This window comes from Colletotrichum aenigma, assembly GCF_013390185.1.
Source record: "Colletotrichum aenigma strain Cg56 chromosome Unknown KSG_Cg56_contig01, whole genome shotgun sequence".
NCBI classification, from domain to species: Eukaryota; Fungi; Ascomycota; class Sordariomycetes; order Glomerellales; family Glomerellaceae; genus Colletotrichum; species Colletotrichum aenigma.
In genome coordinates, this window is record NW_023500907.1 from 7,487,596 (window position 1) to 7,509,341 (window position 21,746).

At 55.5% G+C, this 21,746-nt stretch overlaps 8 protein-coding genes across 8 annotated transcripts; 5 read left to right on the forward strand and 3 right to left on the reverse strand.

The window, feature by feature from the left end:
- Positions 1 to 291: 291 nt before the first annotated feature.
- On the forward strand, positions 292 to 1,831 carry MYB3R3 (Transcription factor MYB3R-3; the record flags this gene model as incomplete). Its single annotated transcript, XM_037317231.1, has 5 exons — positions 292 to 368; positions 860 to 1,433; positions 1,490 to 1,570; positions 1,621 to 1,738; positions 1,803 to 1,831. 5 exons carry the CDS (start codon positions 292 to 294, stop codon positions 1,829 to 1,831), a joined length of 879 nt encoding a protein of 292 aa, XP_037186150.1.
- Positions 1,832 to 5,917: 4,086 nt separating this feature from the next.
- On the forward strand, positions 5,918 to 7,372 carry crf2 (putative glycosidase crf2; the record flags this gene model as incomplete). Its single annotated transcript, XM_037317232.1, has 3 exons — positions 5,918 to 6,035; positions 6,086 to 6,523; positions 6,573 to 7,372. The coding sequence occupies 3 exons, from the start codon at positions 5,918 to 5,920 to the stop codon at positions 7,370 to 7,372; spliced, it is 1,356 nt and encodes a 451-aa protein (XP_037186151.1).
- A 1,000-nt stretch (positions 7,373 to 8,372) lies between these two features.
- On the forward strand, positions 8,373 to 9,110 carry mdpK (Monooxygenase mdpK; the record flags this gene model as incomplete). Its single annotated transcript, XM_037317233.1, has 1 exon — positions 8,373 to 9,110. The coding sequence occupies one exon, from the start codon at positions 8,373 to 8,375 to the stop codon at positions 9,108 to 9,110; it is 738 nt and encodes a 245-aa protein (XP_037186152.1).
- A 2,237-nt stretch (positions 9,111 to 11,347) lies between these two features.
- CGCA056_v001975 (putative 6-phosphogluconolactonase) lies at positions 11,348 to 12,674 on the forward strand (the record flags this gene model as incomplete). The annotated part of the gene is made up of 3 exons (XM_037317234.1): positions 11,348 to 11,608; positions 11,684 to 11,793; positions 11,852 to 12,674. The coding sequence occupies 3 exons, from the start codon at positions 11,348 to 11,350 to the stop codon at positions 12,672 to 12,674; spliced, it is 1,194 nt and encodes a 397-aa protein (XP_037186153.1).
- A 771-nt stretch (positions 12,675 to 13,445) lies between these two features.
- CGCA056_v001976 (uncharacterized protein) lies at positions 13,446 to 13,937 on the forward strand (the record flags this gene model as incomplete). The annotated part of the gene is made up of 1 exon (XM_037317235.1): positions 13,446 to 13,937. The coding sequence occupies one exon, from the start codon at positions 13,446 to 13,448 to the stop codon at positions 13,935 to 13,937; it is 492 nt and encodes a 163-aa protein (XP_037186154.1).
- Positions 13,938 to 14,216: 279 nt separating this feature from the next.
- Positions 14,217 to 15,266, reverse strand: CGCA056_v001977 (Cytochrome c oxidase subunit 4; the record flags this gene model as incomplete). Its single annotated transcript, XM_037317236.1, has 5 exons — positions 14,217 to 14,387; positions 14,455 to 14,555; positions 14,611 to 14,769; positions 14,994 to 15,050; positions 15,176 to 15,266. 5 exons carry the CDS (start codon positions 15,264 to 15,266, stop codon positions 14,217 to 14,219), a joined length of 579 nt encoding a protein of 192 aa, XP_037186155.1.
- A 454-nt stretch (positions 15,267 to 15,720) lies between these two features.
- CGCA056_v001978 (uncharacterized protein) lies at positions 15,721 to 17,727 on the reverse strand (the record flags this gene model as incomplete). Its single annotated transcript, XM_037317237.1, has 1 exon — positions 15,721 to 17,727. The coding sequence occupies one exon, from the start codon at positions 17,725 to 17,727 to the stop codon at positions 15,721 to 15,723; it is 2,007 nt and encodes a 668-aa protein (XP_037186156.1).
- A 614-nt stretch (positions 17,728 to 18,341) lies between these two features.
- Acot8 (Acyl-coenzyme A thioesterase 8) lies at positions 18,342 to 19,487 on the reverse strand (the record flags this gene model as incomplete). The annotated part of the gene is made up of 2 exons (XM_037317238.1): positions 18,342 to 19,157; positions 19,215 to 19,487. The coding sequence occupies 2 exons, from the start codon at positions 19,485 to 19,487 to the stop codon at positions 18,342 to 18,344; spliced, it is 1,089 nt and encodes a 362-aa protein (XP_037186157.1).
- Positions 19,488 to 21,746: the final 2,259 nt, after the last annotated feature.

Consider the following 21,746-nt stretch of genomic DNA (forward strand, 5'->3'; position numbering starts at 1 on the left):
TCCATCTTCGTCGACGACTTCACTGTCGTCGCCCGCGATGGCAATTGAGAGCGCGCGCGCGGTTGCGTCGTCCGGCATCAAATTTTCATCGCAGTTCGTCGCGACTTGAGCGCCGCAGTCATGTACCCTCGCCGCGCAAAACCCAAACGGCCGTGTCGCGTCCGCGCTTGACGCCTGGCCGTGGGGCCCATGACTCTGACTCTGCCTTTCGCGCGACACATTTGTTTCTCTCGTTCGCGAAACAACTCAGCGGATACAAGCCGGTACTAACGTTGGCCCGTTTGCTAGAACATGCAGCAGTGGCAAGTCGGCCCAGTGCCGGAGTACATCTACTCCAACTCCACCCCCCATCAACCTAACGACATGCAGTAAGTACCTCCTCCACCTTGTACCTGTCCTCCTCTACATCCTCCGTATCCTCCCGCTTCCGACTCCCCTTCCAACCCCAAAGTCACCCCCTTTCCCGTTCCATCCTCCGCCCCGCGAGGCTGCGTACCAACCACCACAACGGCCATCTCCTCCGGGACCTGGGCCTGCTGCCGGTTCTGCTGTCTGGGTACTTGTCCATGTACCTGCCGTTGGTATATCGGTATACAGGACAGGATACCTGGCCACGAACTACACTACTCGAGCTACCCTGGCCACTCTTGGCCTTGCTCGATGGTATCTGGTCTGGTCTCGCCTCGAGATGGAGGGTGTAACGGGCAACAATAACAACACCACCTTCGGGCGGGTTGAGATGCACTACACACTCGCAATCGTTTGGTCACAACGACCGCGAGGGGCCCCAGAAGTCACATCAACTCTATCCACGATGTTGATCCCGTCGAAATGGAACTTCACTAACACCTGCCTCTAGTCCTCAGCACCCTTACCAGCAGGACATGTCTCGTCGGGATCAGCATCCCCAATTCCAGTACGCCCCGCCGCCTCAGCAGAGCCCGGCTCCTCATCAGCAGCACCCCACCCCGGTACAGCCTCCGATGCAAATCCCGCAGCCGCCTTCTCAAGCTCCGGCCCAGCCTCAACACCACCCCCAGCAGCACCCCCAGCAGCATGCTCAGCAACATCAGCAGCAACATGCTCAGCAGCAGGCTCAGCACCAGCCGCCTCCTCAAGTGGCCCCGCCTCAGACGAACAGGAACCGTAAGCGTCCGGCCCCCGCTCCGGCGCCGGTTGCTCCTCCCGTCGTCACGAGTGCGCCCCCGATGCCCGCTGCCCAGCCGCCACCTACCACTACTCCCATCCCTCCTCCCGCGGCCCCGCCTGCCGCCGCTCCTCAGCCTCAGGCCCAGCCCACGGAAGACGCCAATGCCGCTCCTGCTCCTCCCCCGGCTAAGAAGAGCCGGACAAATACCCCCTGGACCCCAGCTGAGGAGCTCCGTCTCAAGCAGATGAGAGATGCTGGTAGCTCTTGGGCGGAGATTGCCAAGGTTCGTCATCATGCGCGCCTCATTTGTATCTGTTGAACTCAGCTAACGTGATGCAGACCTTCCCCACCCGCACTGAGGGTAGTGTGAAGAAGCACTGGTACAAGGACATGCACTACGCCGAGTTCGCAGAGGACGAGGTTTGTTGCCACCCTGAATCTACGTTGAGTATGTCACTGACAAAATGCAGAGCCAAGCACTCCTCAACGCCATCAAGGAGTACGAGAACAACAAGTGGAAGGTCATCGGGCAGAAGGTCGGCAAGCCAGCCAAGGCCTGCGAACAATACGCCAAGGAGCACTTCCCCGGTATGCCCTCTCTCAACATCGCGTCGGCACGGCCGCAGCCGCATCGGTACTAAATGATTCGTAGACCTCTACGCCAAACCGAATGCTCGGTAGAGGAACTCAGCTCATCGGCGGCTCTGAGGATACTCGGGAAACGGGCAATACTGCGAAACGGCGCTGGGAGTGTCTCCATGCCTTGGGCGTATACCAATTGTGTTTCTTTCTCGTTCTGACGATCTCAACGACCCGGACTCAGAAAAAGACGATTCCCCCTTTGCACCTTTTTTTTACTATTATGCTACTTTTTCTTTCGAAGTTGGAATTTTAATTTTCTTTCGACTTTGTGTGTGCGTCCGGATTGCTTGGTGGCATGAATGGACCGGCCCGGGTCTCTTTTGGCTCTGGGAGGGGAAGTGGGATGGCTTTTCATTTGAGAGTCCGAGTTCGCAAGTATGGTGGATGGCCTGGTCGGGCCACTAGGCTATTACAGTGTGCTTTGAGTATTCATAGCGCAACACGAAAAGGAAGTTGAGAGATGGCGGGTGAACGTTTGCCGTTGAGTGGTCCGCGTACATGTTTGCGTAGGGCCTTTCGACTAGGCATGGGATGATGGTATGGGGCTTGCGTAAAAGCAAGTTCTTTGATCCATGATTATCCAGAAGACCGGATGATGTAATGGGCTCGGGCAAGTGTTATCAGCACGGGTGATGATGGATGCCTAGACACGCTGTTGGGTGTTCTACGGCCGGTGGTGTCAAGGACGATTAGCTGGGACGAGATGGTGAGATTGTTTCGATTCATGATGAGTCTATACCCTTAGTGTGAAGAAGTGTTGTTATTGGTTCTGGACAGACGTCAGCAATATGACGAGATGTGCGGTTAAGGGGATTGTGTGTGATCATGAGATGGTGTGAATGGGGGCATTATAATGTGACATGTACTCAAATTGGAGCGGTGGTAGACATGGTGCGGTGTCGATAGGATGAATGCAGCAATGCCTGGTTTTTTGTTAAATTCTGACAATTGAATGTGACTCGTTTCCTGATGCAGATACTGATGGTGTGGTGTGGACTCAATCATCCTTGATAAGAGTACCTGTCGTATTTGTGACTCTGTCTTCCCGTGTTCTTCCTGACTTATGGTCTTAGTCGTGTGAGGCCAACCCACGAGGTAAGGCGCTGAATGAAATGTCGACATGGGGGGGCCAATAACTACTGCGATTCTATTCATTGGGACGTCGAGTGGTATTCTGTTGAGAGTTGATCCGAGTGTCTTTTTCTTGTTGTCGACAAGTGATCATACTCGTGGTCGTGACTACTACAGCAGCCTCTGCTCCTGTACATGCATACCATGTCCGTTGCCTCTCTTATTCATTTTTCTATTGCTGTCTCATATTAGTGATTTTCTGACTTCAGAGGTATGTGTATGCTGTTGTTCCTGCGAACTATACGAAGGGCGTTGTCGATTTCAATATTTCTGTTATTTTATATGCAATATTTCAACCTGGCAGACTTGGTGTGGACTATTTATTTTATACTGTCTCAACACCAACACTCTCCGTGCCCGTTAACTTGGTTTTCTTTCCCCCTACGACATAATCCCAGTGTCATTGAATCAACGGGTTTAAGATTCTACGTATGGTGTCATCTTGGTCGAGCAAGTTGGGTGATGTGGTTTATTTGCCATAAGCGTTCTCAACCTTTGCTCCATATCAAGTCACACATATTCAACGTCAAAAAATTCATAGACCTCCCAACCCAAGCAGAATGCCAGTTCTAAGCCATAAAACAATCACTGCCGTCATATCTTTGTCTACAAGCCCCTCTCATTCTTGAACCCAAGAACGCCTTACGTTCGCCTTGTCTCGTCGACGGAACACAGCAGATATCTACCTGTTACACGCAGCAAGCCTCGGCGGCGCAACTGGCCGCAGCCAACGGGGGACACACGATCTCGCAGCTGTCGCATGTAGTCAAACAGTCCACCGCAGTAAGCAGTGTAGATTCAAGTGCCGGCCTCCAACGGTGGTGCATGTGCGATTCGACGCGGGGGAGGGCGAGGTGATTGGATGGCCTTGTGTAACAGTTTGTTTGCATGAGGTTTGTGGTTTCAACGGCCACCGGCGCCGGGGGCAATGGACCGGGTTGGAGACTCGAGTAGCGGCAGGTAGCTGGTTGGTTGGCTGGTGAGTCGGTGCTTGCCAATCGTCATCTTTGTGTCTTTGTGTGCTAGTCAAGTGTACATAAAGGGCTTCAATTCTGAAATTGTTTGGCGTTGAGAGGTTCGACGCTAGTGGTGGAGGATTCGATCCTGATGCGTACAGCCGTCAGGTTCATTTCAGCCCCCGTCGTCCAAGCACTTTGCATCAGCATGGCACAGCACCTGTCAATCAAGCCTGCATCTCGTCCGAAGGTATTGACAGCCACGGGACAGGTGCTTTTGCAGACATCATCGTCAGTCAACGTCAAAAGTGACATGCCCCGTGCGCCGCCGCACAGAGCACACACGACAGGACGGGGGAAGGACGGCACGGGGACGAAAATCGCTGCAGGCAAAGACTCAATCGAATTGCAAAAGTGGACGGGCCCGGGGGGGGGGGGGGGCTAATCCCAAAAGGGGACTGTGGATGGAATACCCGAGAAGGAGAAGAAGAGAAAAACATGATCTTGGGGCGATCAGAGGGGGAAAACCCTTGGGTGGCCAATCAGAAGCAGAGATCAGCGGACGAGTTCATTACGAGGGGACTGGCGGATTCTCCAGTTTCTTGGTGCATCCCTTGGTTTCCCCGTATTTTTCTCTGGTGAATTCCATTGATTCTGCGAGGGGCGGAGGAACACTAGCAGGCAGGGAAAACACAGCGAGCAGGGGCAGGGTGGTCCGGCTCTGCTACCTAAATCAAGCACGCTTGGCCGGTTCGGGCAAGGGAGGGCGTTGCAGAGGGGAAAGCGATTGGTTCCATTTGCGCTGGGCAGACGAAGAATGGATGATGGATGGACGGTCAGGTGCCCGGCTGATGTGTGAGCAGGAGTCTTCTGCCAGCAGTGCAGCACAATAGTGGGAAGATTCTACTGAAGGGAGAGAGGGAACTGAGACTGCCCTGGAGACGTGGAGACGTACATTGGAGGGGGAGGGAGGCAACTGGAAAGGGGCACCTCGCCTCAGACAATGCTCTCTCTACGGTATCCGCACCTTACTCTTACTGACTGCACTGAGGCGATCAAAACACACGCACATCACCTCAGTGAGAATCCCGAGGGAGTTGGAGGGAGAGATGTTACCTTAGCCCAGCGCCAGCGCCAGGCAGGCTGTTGGCCCTGAGTTGGGCTGCCCGGACACGAGCACTAAGGTAGCGAGCGAGGCGACCAACGAACCAGAGGAGGCAGTTGGTAGTCAATCCGTGTTAACCGTAAGAGCCAGTCTTCTGTAAGGTAGAAGGTAGAAGTAGGTTAAACTGTAAGGTAAGGTACCTTAACGTACTAACTTTCGCCTGGTTTGACTTCCCGCGCATTCCCACTCCTCTCGCTACCCCCATCCCTTCCCCCAATTAATTCTCGCCGTCTTGGCTTCGACCCTTTTCCCTCCTCCTCGTCTCTCTCTCTTCTCCACCCCTATCCCTCTATCCCTCTCCATCGTCGTCTACACGGTCGTCACTCGTTCCCGACCAGCAGCCTGACGTCTTCCCGCTGTATCGCTTTACTACTGTCGCTTAATACGCATTTTGCACCCTTTCGTTAGGTTGTATCGCGCACTTCACCACACGGCCATTGTTCGCATTGTTTCTGCCTCGAACAAAGCATCCCGTCTCCCGCGAAACCGTTTTGCCTTTCCGCCACAGGACGAACCCTATCCGAACTCTCTTGTTCCATTCGTCCCAACAAGGACTCGAAAGTCAATTCATTTAAACCGGCACCCAGACATCCCACCCGCAGCCCGGAAGACGACGCACGACCGAACACGCGAGTCCCCGTGGTGTCACCGTCATCAGACAGCCGAATTCCAACCGGCAGTGCGGCAGCCAGTAAACACAAACAACTGACGAACAATCTCCGCGCCCCGCGGACGGCGACATCTCTTGGGTTCTTCGACGCCCAAACCGACGTCGCTCTCTTTTTTTTTTTTTTTGGCGAGCCACCGAGTTCCCAAGTCATTCGTTCTCACCCATCTTAATACCTTAATTGTATCCAACAAACACCATACAACATGTTGTCGGTTCTTCCGTTGGGCCTCGCCCTCCTCGGCGCATCAAACGTCCTCGCCCAGACCCCTCCCAGCTGCTCCTTGACCCAGAAGTGCCCCGAATCCGCGCCTTGCTGTTCCCGTAAGATGTCCTCTGCCCGAAATGTCGAAGACCTGATCTGACTCCTCCAGAATATGGCCAGTGCGGTACCGGTGCCTACTGCCTCGGCGGCTGCGACCCGCGAATGTCCTTCTCTCTCGATGCCTGCGTGCCCGCCCCCGTATGCCAGGACAAGAAGATGTCGATGAACTCCATGGACGGCATTGTCGATATTAGCAAGTACCTCGGCGACCCGAGCAAGGCCGACTGGGTCGCTCAGGGCGAGCCTGCCCTGCGCAATGGCGCCGTGCTCCTGACCATGCCCGCCAAGAGTGTCGGCACCGTCCTCGCCTCCACCACCTACCTGTGGTACGGCAGTGTCAAGGCCACCATCAAGACCTCCCGCGGGCCCGGTGTCGTGACCGCCTTCATCTTGTACGGTGACGTAAAGGACGAAATCGATTACGAGTGGGTTGGTGCGGATCTCGAGATGTCCCAAACCAACTACTACTTCCAGGGTATCCCCAAGTGTACGTCTGGCCCGTGCCTTAAGCTTTCAACCTTAACTGACTCTTGCAGACGATCAATCCGGCAACATCTCCCTGTCCAACACCTTCAACAACTGGCACACGTACGAGATCCACTGGACTCCCGATGAGATTCAGTGGCTCGTCGACGGTCAGGTTGGCAGAACCAAGAAGCGCTCCGACACCTGGAACGCCACCGCCCAGCAGTGGGACTACCCCCAGACGCCTGCCCGTGTGCAGCTTTCCATCTGGCCCGGTGGTGCCGACACCAACGCCAAGGGCACCATCGAATGGGCCGGTGGTGCCATTGACTGGAATGGCGAGGACATCAAGAACGCTGGTTACTACTACGCCCAGGTCAAGGACGTTGAGATCAACTGCTACAACGCCAAGAGCTCCCCGGGAACAAACAGCAAGAAGAGCTACTACTACAACAACATCAAGGCTACCAACGATACAGTCGTCGACAGCGACAAGGACACGATCCTGAAGAGCTTCCTCGGCACCGGTCTTGACATGAATGCCGGCGCTTCATCGGCCTCAGGCAGTGCGGCCCAACCCTCAGCATCGGCAGCCACGATTCCCGGAGGCAGCAACAGCGGCCCGGGAGCCGACCCCGGCCAGAGCAGTGGTGGCTCCAGCTCCGACTCTGGATCTGGATCTGGATCGTCAGGTGACTCCGGCTCCAGCGGATCCGGCTCCTCTTGCGGCAGCAGCGGCTTCTCGCAGGACTGCAACAGTGGCAGCAGCGGCAGCGGCAGCGGCACGTCTCTTGGTGTGCGCCACGAGTCCATGGCTGGCGCCAGCGCCTTCGCTGCGCTCATCGCCATGGCTGCTGCTTTCTGGGTATAAGGCATTGCATGGTAGCATACTTTGTTTTTGATTTAAAATGTTTAATGGATAACGTGATGCACTCACCGGGGTTTCGCTTCAGCTCCTTGTATGTAATGAGAGCATTTTCTGGTGGTTTTCTTGGGTATTTTGTGGTAATGGCGCTTGCCGTCCGTTCCTTATAGGAGTTCAGCAGCCGCATTGCATATGTAGGCGGCCCTTGTGACTTGATTTACCAGGTATATAAAAGGATGACATGATTGAAGTCTATGCAACGAGGTCTTTGCCAAGTGAAGCGATTGATGATTGAAAGTTGATAGTGACATCTCCTTAAGGGACCACGGTGTCGGACCAATCGGTGCATTAGTCTGCAGCATATCGTGGGGTTGAAGCTACATAGCAGATGCCTCGCGAATCGAGCTTCTGGCGGTTTGGAGCGAAGACGCGAGCTGAGCCACATGGATTTGGCCGTCGGAGGGAACTTGGGCCGGCATGGACGTTTGGAAATGTTAAGGAGCACACATATCCGGTGGGGCAAAATTATCTTGCACTAACACCTGCAAGATGGCATCTGGGGGGACAGGGAACCCCCAGACGAGGCGGATCCTCTGAGCAGCGACAGGGATGTGTGCGCTCCGTCGATCAACCCAGTGGGAAGTCCACTTACGGACGAACACCTTGCCGACTTTGCGCCTGGAGTTCATCTCGCGGTTGATTTTTGGGTGTTGGTTCATTCTCGCGAGGGGAGCGAGATGTGGCGGCGTAAGGCTGATTTGAAGACGGCATGTTCCAAGGTACTGGGATGACGGTAGTGCTGCGAATCTGCCCGTCTGGACTCGGACGATGATGTATAAAGACGATGGAAGTCGTTGATGATGAAGGTTTCGGAGATACTGAGAGACCAGGCAAGTTCAGTCAAAGAAACCAAGAACCAACTTCACATACCGCTTCACACACATCACATCACTTGCACTCTGCGAGACACTATATCCAGCATCGTCATCATCTACCCGTACCAAACATGTCCGGCATCAAGACCGTCGCCTTCTTCGGCGCATCCGGCGGGTGCGGTCTCGCGGCCCTCAAACATTCACTCGCCGAGGGCTACATCTGCATCGCCCTCTGCCGCAACCCGTCCAAGCTGACCTCCCTCCTCCCGGCGTCGTCTCACCCGAACCTCGTCGTCAAGCAGGGCAACGCGCACGACGTGGACGACGTCGCGGCGTGTCTGGTCAACCCGACCGACCCGCACGCGCTCGTCGACGCCGTGTCGTTCAGCATCGGCAGCCCGCTGGATGTGTGCAGGATGACCGTCGAGGACCCGGACGTGTGCAAGAACGGCATCGCGGCGGTGCTGGGGGCGCTCGAGACGTTGCGCGGGCGCGGGGTCGTCGGGAAGCCGCGGATGGCGGTGGTCTCGACGACGGGGATCAGCGGGTTCGCGAGGGACGTGCCGGTGCTGCAGGTGCCGATGTATCACGTCCTGCTCCGCGTGCCGCATGCGGACAAGAAGGTGATGGAGGAGCGGTTGGCGAGGTCCGGGGAGGCGTGGACGGCGGTGCGGCCTGCGTTTCTGAGCGACGGGGCGGCGCCGGGGAGGACAGTCCGGGTTGGAGTCGAGGATCCGAGGACGGGGGTGGAGAGCAAGGCTGTGGGTTATGGTATTTCGAGGGAGGATGTCGGGAGATGGATTTTTGAGAATATCTTGCGGGATGGGGGCATGGAGTTTGTGGGGAAGGCTGTCAGTATTACCTGGTGATGCTTGATGTGAGTGGTGGTGTTTTCTTCGAGGTTGAGTCGCGGCTCGGTAGATTTCTAGAAAAGGCCTTGAACGACACAATAAAGCTTTGAGCGTTGACCAAGCGTTTCTCCCGTTCCAAAAAGCTCGATCAATTCGGCCCAATCGGCGCCGTAACACAAGTCTCATTTGAAGAACGGAATCAGCGTGCCACGAGCGGTTCCCTCATGTCGGTGAGTTGGATGGATCTTCTGGCCACCCTGGTTTCCCCTGCAGCGTTAGTGCTGAGCTTGGCTACCCATCTCGACAGCGAGTGTGTGCAGACCGTGTCGCTCTGATGGATGGCGGCGGAGCGGGAGGGAGGCTCTTCGTCCGGTCGTTGTCTGCCATGGTGGTGTTGCTGATGTTTGGTTGGTTGTCGAAGCGCAGCCACGCCGGGAATAGATGCAGGTGTTGACGGCAGTAAAAAGATACGTACCTACGCAGCGGTTGGAGAACCCACTTTTCGTGTCAAGGTCGCTGAAGGTACGTACCCAAGTGCCGGCCTCCTGTTGTTGACGGGAACAGGGCACTTTGCATTTCGGCTCTTCAAATTACGCTGTTTCCTGTAAGTTGGGCCACCGAAACCGAGGCAAAGGGCGAACAACAGAATAGCCCGGGACTTTACGCAATGCTATCCGAACCAGGAGAATAAACGTCGTCCCGGAGCATCTCTTGGGGGCTACCGCCGCCTCTGCAGGCCTGCGCGAGGTCAGCTGTCGGGAAGTTTCTCAACCAATCCGTCAACGGCTGCGCAGGCGGGTGAACATGTTTCGAAACGCGGCCCAGCTCAGCCCTTCCCACCAGCACACCAGGCCCGGCCAACCGCAGCGCCTGAAAGAGCCCGAGATGTGCTGTTTGGTAACCTAACCCCTTAAGCAGCACTTTGGCATGTTCGATGCCCCTGTTTCAAGAGTATTGGGTGGCACACAGCTGGGGCTTTTTCTCAATCTTTTGGACAGGAGAACAGAAAGTGAGATGTTTGCTGGATTATTACGGATAGCGAATTTTACATGTCTTCTGTGGTCGCTGCTGTCTGCCAAGCTGGGTAGCGAGAGGTGGCTTGCTGCGCAGATGACAGGATCCGCCAAACCAGACAGAGCCCCTCGGACTCGACTGGACCAGACTGGAATCCGACTCTGACGCCGATGCTTACCTGCGTCAAGCGGGTTTGAGGAACGCATGCAGCATGGGCAAAAAATTATTGTCAGAGCCTTTCTCGCCAAGGTCTGAAGGTCAGGTCGACAGGCGCCTACCATCTCGTCATTTGATGTATGTAGGACTCCTTTCTTTTATAGGGCCTGCCTTCTTCTGCATGGCTGGCGAGTAAGCCGTGTGACATGCCCCCCTGAACCAACAAGAGCGTCTCTGCCGCGTCTTGCTCGCCAATCATTTCCACCTTTGCTGGGCTCCCCCCATGGCCACCCTGGCCTCCCTTGCCATTGCGTCTTTTGCATCTCTCGAACAAGAAAGCCCTGTAAGGCAAAGGATCTTTGGATGTGTGCGGGGTGTCTGAGTCTGACAGCAGAAAGGGGGCTTTGTGAAGAAAGGTTTGCTATGTGGCCGACCGCCTGCCCGCCTGTCCTCTGTGTGTCCCAGTGCAGTGGGCTTGTCATCCCATCCCTTCACTCAGCCCGTGGCTTGGGGGTGTGTGGTGTTGAAAGCTGGGATCCAACTGGGAGGGAATGCATGGGATAGGATGAATTAGAGAGACACAGAGTCAACAACCATGTGCAGCCTGCCCAACCTACCTACCTAAGCTTGTGTGTGTTTGATCGACTTATAAGGTTGGCCCTGCCTCCTTCTTCCCTGGAAATTCGGATGAGGTCTCATCTTGTATGTTATTCGCAGCTTTCGACCAAACTTAATTTCAGCTTTCGAGGAAACGAAACGTCCCTTTTTGCCGCTTCTGTTCTCTCAGTACAACAACCAAGAAGGAACGACCCGACTTGAGCCTCTACTGCTCCTTCCTCCATCTCAGCATTCCACCCTCCACCCTCTCTTTCAACTGGCAGACAGTCTTGTTGTTTTGATCTTTCGCGTGCTGCCTGGAGCAATTTTCCTTCTCCTTCCTTCTCCCTTCCACCACACGCGTCACTCACACACACACACACACACACACACACACTCTCTCTCTCTCACCCACCCTCACTTTCACACAATCTCACGGTCGTTTCAAAATAAACCCATCACTTCCACCATTCGAATAAAAATCCAAGATGCGCTTCTCAGCCGTCCTCGCCTCGGCGGCCACCGCCTCTGCTGCTGTCATTGGCCGACAGACCAACTCATCTGCTGGAACTGCTGCGAAGCTCCTGGTTGGCAGTTCCAATCGCATCTCCATTGTCAGCTACGACGGCAAGGAGTTCAAGGTCGTCGACAACTACACTGACACTGGCGTTGCCAGCTGGATGGCTTTCAAGGAGCCTAACCTCATCTACGCTGTCGATGAGAACAGCGCCGACCTTCGTCTGTTCACCGTACGTATTTTCTTCTTCTTAGGGCTCCTGCCATCTCATCTCCCAAGACCGTTGACACGCTGACACACTCTACAGTATGACGCCGCCTCGGACAAGCTGCAGTTTGTCACCAACAGCACTGGCTCCGGAGGTGTCGTCTCCCTTGCCTTTACTGCCGACCAGAAGCGCCTCGTCGGCGCCTCCTAGTGAGTCTAACTACCAAGACACGTCCTCCACCAGACACACAAGCTAACAATTTGACAGCGGCAAGGGCTCCATTGACATCTGGGACATCTCTTCGGGCACCGATCTGAAGCTCCTCAAGCAGCTCAACTCTACTGATCCTGTCGGCCCCAACACGGAGCGCCAGGATCAGAACCGTGCCCACCAGGCCATTCTCGACCCCTCCGGTCGCTTCTTCGCCGTCAACGACCTCGGTAGCGACCGCGTCCTGATCATTGACTCCAAGGACGATGCCTTCGTCATCTCCAACAGCAACAGTGTCCCCGCCGGCTGCGGCCCCCGTCACGGCTCCTGGTACCCCACCAAGGCCGAGCAGGCAACCCACTACATGGTTCTCTGCGAGTTGACCAACCAGGTCGAGGTCTTCCAGGTCTCCTACAACGGCAACGGCGTCGGTTTCGCCCACACCCAGGAGCTGAGCACCTTTGGCGCCGCCTTGCCTCCCGCCAACGCTAGCACCGCTGCCGCGGGCGAGATCGCCATCTCCAGCGACGGCAAGAACGTCTACGTCTCCAACCGCGTCACGGGCAACGAGACCGACTCCATCGCCCACTTCAAGGTCAAGCAGACCGCTGCGGCCGGTGGTTCTCCCTGCAAGGCCACCGCCGGCGGCATCGAGCTCGAGTTCGCCGACTCCGTCTCCTCTGGAGGTACCAAGCCCCGCATGATGAGCCTGTCCAAGGACGAGAGCATCCTCTACGTCGGCAACCAGGATGGCCAGGACGGCATCGTCGCCTTCAACCGTGGCGAAGATGGCAAGCTCACCGCCGGTGCTACGCTTGCCAAGTCGGTCATTGGTACTGGCGAGGACTTCGGTCCCCAGTACGTCCAGCAGATCGCTTAAGCTCGCTGCGAGGTCTCGTCTGTCGCTTTTTCTGTCTTTAAAAGGGATTCGTTACTTCTTTCATTTGGGGGAAAAAAGGGCACGGCGTTGCATGGCGAGATGGGCCACAGGCGTTCGGGGAGCGGGCACATGGCATGGCTGGATCAGACATGACACCGCTTGCTTGCATTTACACTCTGTTCTTGCCTGTATAGATACCTTGGTCATTGGTCTTTAGAGTAGCTACCTCTGCATGTGAGGTTCTGAATCAGATTCAGCAATCAATCTTTCCGAAATCGTGTGTAGCATTGCTGTGACTCGTGATGTTTCCGCACCGTGATGGAAGAAGAAAAGACGAGGTGTTGTCAATGGAAGTTCGAGGTCGGGACCTTGATGGGTCGGCCCAGGGCTAACGGCCGGTAGCGTAGCGCGTGTCCACTGTGAATTTAGCGAGGCGGATGCACTACGACGTTGGAGAGGCCGCTAATCGGCAAACAAACATCCGCTAATGGTTCTGGTTGAACCACTAAAGAGCCGCACCCCACCACTCCGTACAAGCGAGCGAGCGCATGGGCAGCCCAAAGTCAACAACGGTCGTTGCCCGTCTGCTGCAACCTCTGCGCAACCATCAACTACAACACCGCCCCGTATACGACTCTCGCCAGCCTCTCTTCGCCCGTCTTTCCTGTCTCCCGATTGTGCGGGATGCTTCAAAGCAGGAATCAACTTTAAAAACAGCGACCAAAAGACGCACAATATCTCGCGCGGCGCCGCGCCTCGACCATTGCCGCCATGTCAGACAAGATCACCTCCAAGAACCTCTCCTACGACACCAAGATCCCACCGTTCCTGCGAGCCCTGCACGCGCAAGCAGCAGGCAACGCCGCTGACCCCGATCCAATTCTCTCGAAGCGGCGGAGGACGGGCAAGAAGCGCTCCGAGAGCGAGGAGGCCGAGGACGCGCCGCTGGTGGTCGACGACGAAGGCAATGTTGTCAATGTGAGGGTGGACAAGGACGGGGGCGTCGACGAGGACCAGCTGAAGAAGGACGAGGCCGACAAGGAAGACGCCACCAAGGATCAGAAGAGGGAGGCAGACAAGGTTGCTGGCATCGGGGCCAGCAAGAAGAGAAAGGCTGGCAAGGTCATTGGCGAGGGTGTTGACGATGCCAAGGAAGATGGCAAGACGGACGCGAAAGACGAGGCCAAGGATGAGGGGTCTAAGAAGCAGGCCGGCAAGAAGAAGGGCAAAAAGATCAAGTTGAGCTTTGACGAGCCCGAGTGAACATCTTCGCCTACACCACAAACAAGCATCATTGCAGCCCGCAGGGCAGAGTTGACCGTTGAAGCTGTCAGAGCTGCTTGCGTCTACAAAGTATAAAGCAGAAAGCCATCCGAGCGGGGTACGCGGGAGCGGACGGAGGACATCACGTCGGGAGAAAAAGGTTCTATACAGCCACAACTAAGGTAATCTACACATCTGCCGTGCTCAATCCAGAGCAACCCGATGCCGCCTCGCCCCCGATCCCCTTGCTACTACAGGCTCGCCATCAAGATGGTGCATTTATTGGTATCGGTACTCGGGCTTGACGAAGTCGGCAAAGGTCTTGGGCTCCTCGTAGCCGTGGTGGTGGTCGTGGCCGTGGTGGTGGGCGTCCTCGGTAGGGCCGACGTACTCCATCTTGTAGACAGAGCCGCACTCGGGGCAGCGCTCGATGGGGCGGTCGCGGGAAATCTGTCTAGGTGTCAGCACAAGGCGCTCGGAACGGAAACGGCCACGCCGCAGCGGGAGGGCGGCGTACGGTCAGCCAGAGGGTGACGTGAGAGTCGGCGGGGGCACCGGTGCAGCCGAGGTACTGCTCGTCACCGGCAGAGCGGACGGGGATGGGGTTCTCCATGGTTCCTGGGGTTGCATTAGACTTTGGTGTTCGATACCGAGGGGTTGATGGGTCGCATACCCTTGCGGGAGGCATCGAGGGGGCGCATGTCGAAGACGTCGACGCCCTCCATCTTTCCGAGAATCTCGAGACGCTCGAGACCGGTGGACTGCTCGAGATCGGTGGGGATGTCGCCGGGCTTGGCACCGGGACCGAGCAGGTCGTCCTCGGTCTTGACCTCTGTACCATAGCAATTGACGTTAGTTTCCTTGCTTCTTCTCTCGAAATAGTTTGCTCGTAAAATCGCTTGCATGGCCGTCCGTCGTTCGACGCGGTTCGGGAGGTGTCGTTGGTTTTTTTTTTTTGGGTGGGCTGCCTGGAGCAATGGCAGCATTCCGGGACACCGCGCCGGCCGAGGATAGGTCCAATTCACGAAATTTCGAGTCAATTGACGGAGACCTTACCGGAGAGGGTCTTGTAGTTCTTGGCGGGGGTAGAGCTGGAGCTGGGGGCAGCATCGCCTGTGTGATCGCGCGGGTCAGCGAAGTGTATGGGTGATATCGGGATGGCGGGCTCGCGTGTATTTTTTTTCGGGATTTGGGAGAGGGACTCAAGAGTCAGGCAGGAATCAATTGAGGGATCGTACGGCGGATCATGGAGGTCGCGAAAGTGCGTCTGGCGAGGGGAGCGACGGCGGCCCGGCGGGCGACGGCGATGGCGGAGCGTTGCAAGAACATGGCGGCGGCAATTGGGTGGGTTGGAGAGGAGAGGTTCGTGACGTCGGGTTTGGGTGAAGAGAGAGGGATTTGTCGATGGCCTGATTTGATGGTTTGATGTTGCGGCTGTCGGGTAAGCTACGGGAATCCACTCCAGAGAGCACTGGCCAAGAGGTGCCTACCGTAACCGGAACATTAAGCGATTTCACGTCACGTGATGTCGAGACGACCAAATGAGAGCGGTGACATTACCGAGCTCATGAGAAGGAAGCATGAGAGTGGCATGATTTGTGAGATAAACGTACAACGACAGTGGACGGCTATGTGTCTATGAGTGCCAGCTATTCGTAACATGAATAATCTCAATACGGTAACTTGAGACGTTTGAGCAAGTGAGCAAAAGCCAACCCAGACTGTTTCCAATCGTCCTTGATTCCCCTCCTCCGTAACGAGCCAAATCCGTCCTCCTCATCGCTCAGTAATACGTTACCATGGCCTCACGCTCAGTGCAAGGGAGCCACGGGAAGATGAACCCGTGCGAAACTTTTTTACCCGTTCGTGGGAAGGGACTGGGGCCAACATCCATTCTCGGATGCTCTGCTAAGAACTGCACCTCCTCATCCCTGGGAAGAAGTCCTTCCTCCTCCTCCGTAACTCCCGACGAGCTCATGTCTTCGTCTTCTCTGCTGTCACTTGACATGTCAGGCTCTTGGTTTCCAGTATGATGCTCCCCTTCAGCCAAATCCCGTGGATGGCCGTCGCTGTTCAAGTTGTCAAGCGACATATGCCGTGAGCCACTCGTACCAATGTGTAGCCACTGATTCTGCATTTCCTCGCCTTCTGTCATTGCCTCCATAATCACGTCCTGCGCTGCTTCGATATGCTTCTCGACATCGGTAGGCCGACTCATTCTGACGAGACCTGTTCTCGTCTGACCTTGTCGGTGAGAAGTTCTCTCAGATGCTTCGGATGTGCTTGAGGTCTTCGCGGTCGTGGAAACTGCTGCCCTCGTCGAGGAAGAAGCCACTGCAGAATTCTCGGTCAAGTCCAACGTTTCGACAGAAGATCTGGGGCGCAAAGGGATTATGAACTCGAGTCGTCGCATCTTCTTGGGAGGAGTGAAGTCGTCCAGGACGATCACTTCGTCTTCGGGTGTGCGTTGACGAATAGTTGTCGAAGACTTTCGTCTTTTGCGTCGGCCTTGCTCCGGGGCAGTTGTCTGAACCCGCTTCTTGGCCGGAGTCCGGCGCGAACGAGGCGACGGTGTGTCTGGGGTTTGCGGTGCATATGTTTCTGATGCAGATGTCAGCCGAGGCCCACGAAGCCCTGAGGGGTTTGCGGTTGATGGCTCAGAAGTGGTTCCAGCTCCGTGTTGTTTCCCTGTCGACGTCGATAGCAGTACATGAGATGTCCTGGACAGCGGTTGGCCTCCAATTCTGTCCAGCTTGCGGCCATAAAAGTTGTAGTCGTTGGTATGCTGAGCGCCGCGGATAATGGCTTGTCGCATAACCGGATCGAGAGAGTGATGGCCCTCTTCAACGATAGACCTGCAGAAAGATTTGGCTCCCGTATGCGGTCCCCGTTCGAAGATGACACTCATACGCCAAAGGAGGAAGTAGAGCGGCTCCATAGCCAGCTCGCCTCGGACATGCAAAGCTTGGAGACGATTGAGGACGTTGCAGATTTGGTACAGGTTATGCGACTGGCAAATACCCTCAGCGGGCATGTGCTCCTTAGCCATCATCTGGTTTGGATGCATCGTCTTTCCAGGGCAAAACCATCTTTTGACCACCCTCAACTCATTGGCCAGTCGATAGTACCTCCTGTCACGCTTGTCGAGGTCCTCCTTTTCCTCGTCTGTGAGAGGGCCATGCAGCATTCTCTCGTGCCTCTCATCAATGTCGTCTTCGTATTGGCGCTGGAGGCGATCTGCGTCCATGGCGTCGACGAATTTTGTCCATGTAGGCACCCAGTACGGACCGTCTTCGGTGATGGGTGTGGATGGGACACCCCGAAGCATAGCCGGCCTGACGAAAGTCTTGCCGTCGTCGCTTGTGACGAAAACTTGTTCCCACGGAGTGCTTGTGATCTCGAGTAGTGCCGCTGCCTCTTCGTCGTCCTTGGGATCAGGGGCGTCGGTGGACTCGACAGGGGCAATTGCGGCGAGCTTGGCCTTCTTCTTCTCCAGCCTGTCTCTGAGGGCAGCTAATATGTCGATCTTTTCATCGAACCTGTCGCAAAGCTGCTGGATTTTGACTCGGATTTGTGTGATAGCGTCGTCGAAGCGCTTCGTGGAGCCTGAGTGGCTGATCCTGTCCCGTTTCAAGCCATCGATCTCAGCGTCCTTGTAGGCGATTTCTGTCTCGATGAGGTCGGCAGCAGCCTGAGTCTCCTTCACAGTCTCCTCCAGCTCTGCGATAGAGGAGATCAGGCGCGACTTCTGGATGAGCGGGGTAGGACGAGAGGGTGAGATTGTCGGCATGTTGGAGTGGGAGGCGGCCTCGAGAGCCGGGTGTTGAAGACTTGAAGAATGAGAAACAAAACAAACAAGAAAAAAAAAGGGCGTATTCGATGTTGGATAAGTTTGAAATTTTTGTGACTGCAGACGGAGCTTCGAGGTTACCGATGAGTAAGTAGCGTGGTATAGGAGAGAACGCGAGGTGGCATGGTGGTGACGATGATGTGGGTGGTTGCTGAGAAAAGACTCTGACTGTAAAACGCGGTGGTGAGTTTTTTTGTCGTCGACCGGGAGGCCAGCAGAAAGGCAGTTTAGGAAGGTGCAGGTCATCAGACCCTCCAAATCGACAGTCCCTTCAGTGTTGCAGCAAAGGGGGGAAAGAGCGGCAAAGATGGAAAAGGAAGCAACAACCTCAGTTTACAAGGCAGAGCATGGAAACTGCAGGTGCGAAAACCCGCCAAAGGAATGTTTGTGTCATCTACCAGCAAAACTCATCTACAGCCAAATAGCCTCATCCATCTATCAACCTCCAGAGAATCTGTCTAACGTAAGTACCTAAAATGTATACAAAAACCTGACAACGGCTGGGGCTAGCGTGTCCCCATTCCTTGCCCGGTCGTCGGTGGTTCATCATGTCATCATAACTTTTCCTTTTCGACCTTTCGCTCTCTAATGATGCCGTCTTGATATCCCGTAGCCACATGAACACCAGAAGGACTCCACATCTTACACATGAGCGTCCCTCGCCCCTGACCCGCACGAGGGAACGAAACCTCCTGAATCCACCACCCGTCCTCCGCCCCTGAAGGATCCTTCATCACAGCCTCATCAACGTTGACGTGAACAACGAAGGCGTACGTCAGGCTTGCTGCGGTCCCCAGACTCCATCCGAGGCCGATGTGGTTGCCCACCATCAGAAGGCCATTGCGATCTGACTCAAAAGCATGCACGAGAACATGCTGGTTCGGGTCGTCAGCTGGGAGGGGCCCTCTCAGCCGGTAGAAGAGCAGTTCCCTCCGTTCTGTTACCGGCTTTCCTTCGTTCCAACCAGTCAAGTCGACCTTGTGCATATCCACAATGGGGAAATGACCCGAGGCGTCGGGAAACATGGCTTTGATCTCTTCCACGTCCACTGCAGGCGCCTTGGGCCAGTCCCCAGGTGCTTTTGCTTTGAGAATTTCGGCGAACCTTTCCTGTGGCGGGACTTCCTGGGAGCTCACCCGGCCCTCTTCTGGTCGTTTGAAAGTGCATATACAGCTAAAGCAGACATCGCCGAGCTCGCTTTCTAAGTCTTCGAGGTTGAAGTCATCGGCCTGGAGTCGTTTGCTTGGTTCCTTCGGCTGACGCACTATTACCAGGCGAGAGCAGAACGTCCGACTGGTAGACAAACTGGAAACCTCGTACACGAAAGGCCGGTTGGCCCTTGCCGCCGCTGAGAAGCAGCCTTGTACACTCTGAGAGACGAGTTAGTGACCGAGGCCATCACCTGGTAAATCAACTGGATATCTCACATGAAGTCCAAAACCCCCTGAGTGAGTACCCGTCCCTGCCGGCTCCTCCTCCTCCAACGCTCGACACGCAGCTAGCGGGGCTTGTGTGTACACATGTCCTCCGTAGGCAGCTCGAGGATCTGCTTTGGATCCGCGCCCCTTGCCGCCAACGAGCTCCGACCCAGGGACCCAGGCTGGCCAAAGGCTCATGTATCGCTTGACTTTGCTGTCGGGAGTTGGCGGCGGTAGGGGGGCAAGTGCCATAACATTTTGGAACCAAAGCTTCTCGGACATTGTGACTGAGGGAGAGAATGAACAGTGCGACGGCAGAGTGAATGGCGTTGAATGGCTGAATGGAAAATCAATTCATCAAAATAAAGCACGAACCCGAGGATCTTTCTACACGCTTATGAGATGAGTTCTGGCAGGTAAAGTTGACAGCTATGAAAGCTTTGGGGATTTGCGAATTACGCTTCCAGGGGCCTTGTTTGTGGCCCAACAGAGTCTCTGTTTTTGAGACATCGGTCGTCCAGTGGAAAATGAACCTCGGGACGAAGTGGCCTGTGGCGGGGCCGTGGCCGTGCGTACCGGAGCTGCTCCCCCAAACTCTCGGTGCGGAGCCGAGGTAGCCATATGAGGGGAAGCTCCTCGCTCAAGCTGGATCATTCTGCTCCTTGTTGGAGTGGAGGAGGCAAAGGATGATCTCCAGGGAGAGCCGTGGTTGTTTGTGGGGCCCCCGGACTCGCTCCGTGAGAAGCCCATAATTATCGGCCCTGGCTCAATTGAGCTTCATGATGGCCGGCTTCCGTGTTGCTCCGGGTGCATCGGCGTGTTTACGGTGGTGGCAACAGATGGATAGGGGGACCTCTGAACGGAAAACACGCCAAGTGGCTGATGTAAGATGGCGATGCTGATGAGTGATCACCATTGCCCGGAGATACGGTGTCATTCAAGGCATTCGACGCTCTGACAGTACTTGGACACCCATGTCGCGACTCGTTCCAAGAGGCCAAAGCCGCTGCTATCCTTAATTGCGGACACATTGCCCACCTGTTTGCCTCGATCTGACAGGACTCTTCTCTTCACGGACCCGAAAAAACAAACACGACCTCAGACGAACTTTTGGTCGGTTGTCACCTTACACTTGTGGCCTGGCGAGTGTGGCCTCGGCCAAAAGCCCACTATCAGCGCTTTTGACAACTGATGGAAGACACAGCAGACCAGTGGGTCTTGGCTTAATTGTCTAGCTGTGCCAGGCAGTTGATGAGGGTCTTGAACCCATCTCTGCTGTATTCGACAAGCTTTACTGGGCCCAATATGCAGGAGTTGCAGCATGCGGGCGTTCCGGACTTCTGGATGGCTTTCTTGGGGTAGGAAGGCTTGGTATGTTTTACCAACTGACAGAAGAGCGCTGGAAAAGACGCAGAGAACTTTTCAATGTCGACTCCTTGGCAATCCGGTCTGTAGGTACTCACTGATGCACCGCACAGCCCGCCCGGCTGCCACCGACGGACGAACCCAATTCATGGCCACACTACAAGTTACAACCACATCGAGAAAGTCATTCGTCCCCGACATTATTGGTCCAAAACCCGCTCTTCTCACCCCGAAATCACCCCCTAGTGAGAATTCTCCTAGACGGCGCGTGACCCTCCCATGTCGTGGCTAGCGGCTCATTGTCCAACAGCCCAAACCAGACCACAGCAGCCATCCGTACGGAAAATGCACTGCTCGGTGGGCAAACGAGCACCGCGCGATGCTCTTCCGGGCTCCCCGCGTCCAACGCCCTCGCCTCGCCCTGCTCCCCCTCTTCTCAGCTCAGAGTAGGTATGCCATCAAGCAAACGGTGCTGCTGATGAGCGGTGTCGGAATGATTTCTGTTGGACGGGCACACTGCATCATGCACCCCGTAGTGATGGGCCAGGCGCATGAACATGATGGCAGGACAAGGCCTGGGGAGACGGCTTTTCCCCGCAAACTGAGCGAGCAAATGAGAGACATGTCCGGTGTGAGACCAGCTTCTGCCGTCGCCTTCTGAGCACTTGGTGCTTCTTTTTGTGTTGTTACATTCCGACTGCTCTGGCTCCTTCGGTACTCGACGTGGATCCCAGTCAAACTGCTAGCGAGGAGGCGAAGAGGCAGATCGTTGCATTTTGTCCCGTTGCTGACAGCCTGCTCTACCGGGGCGTGGTCTCGCTGATCAGTCGCCGGAATCGAGCCCTTTAAAGGATGGCCGACTGCGGACTTCCTAACCGGGATGCTATTTGAAACAAGATGCAGGACCAAGTGAGGCCCTCCATATTTGAAAGCGTGGCTGTTTGTTTGGATGAGCGCAATTGGAAAACCTCAGAGCTGCGGGTGACTCAAGCCATGGGCGGAGAAAGAAACATTGCTTGATGCCCAAAAGCCGCCAAAAATTTCAGAAAAACATGACTTTTGTATATTGGGCTTTGTAGAAATATAATGGGAAAAATCGAGATGATCAGGAATGCAGTGTCTTCTTCCTGGCTTCTCAGCTCTTCGGATAGTGGCGAGAGCCACTCCTGGGTACAC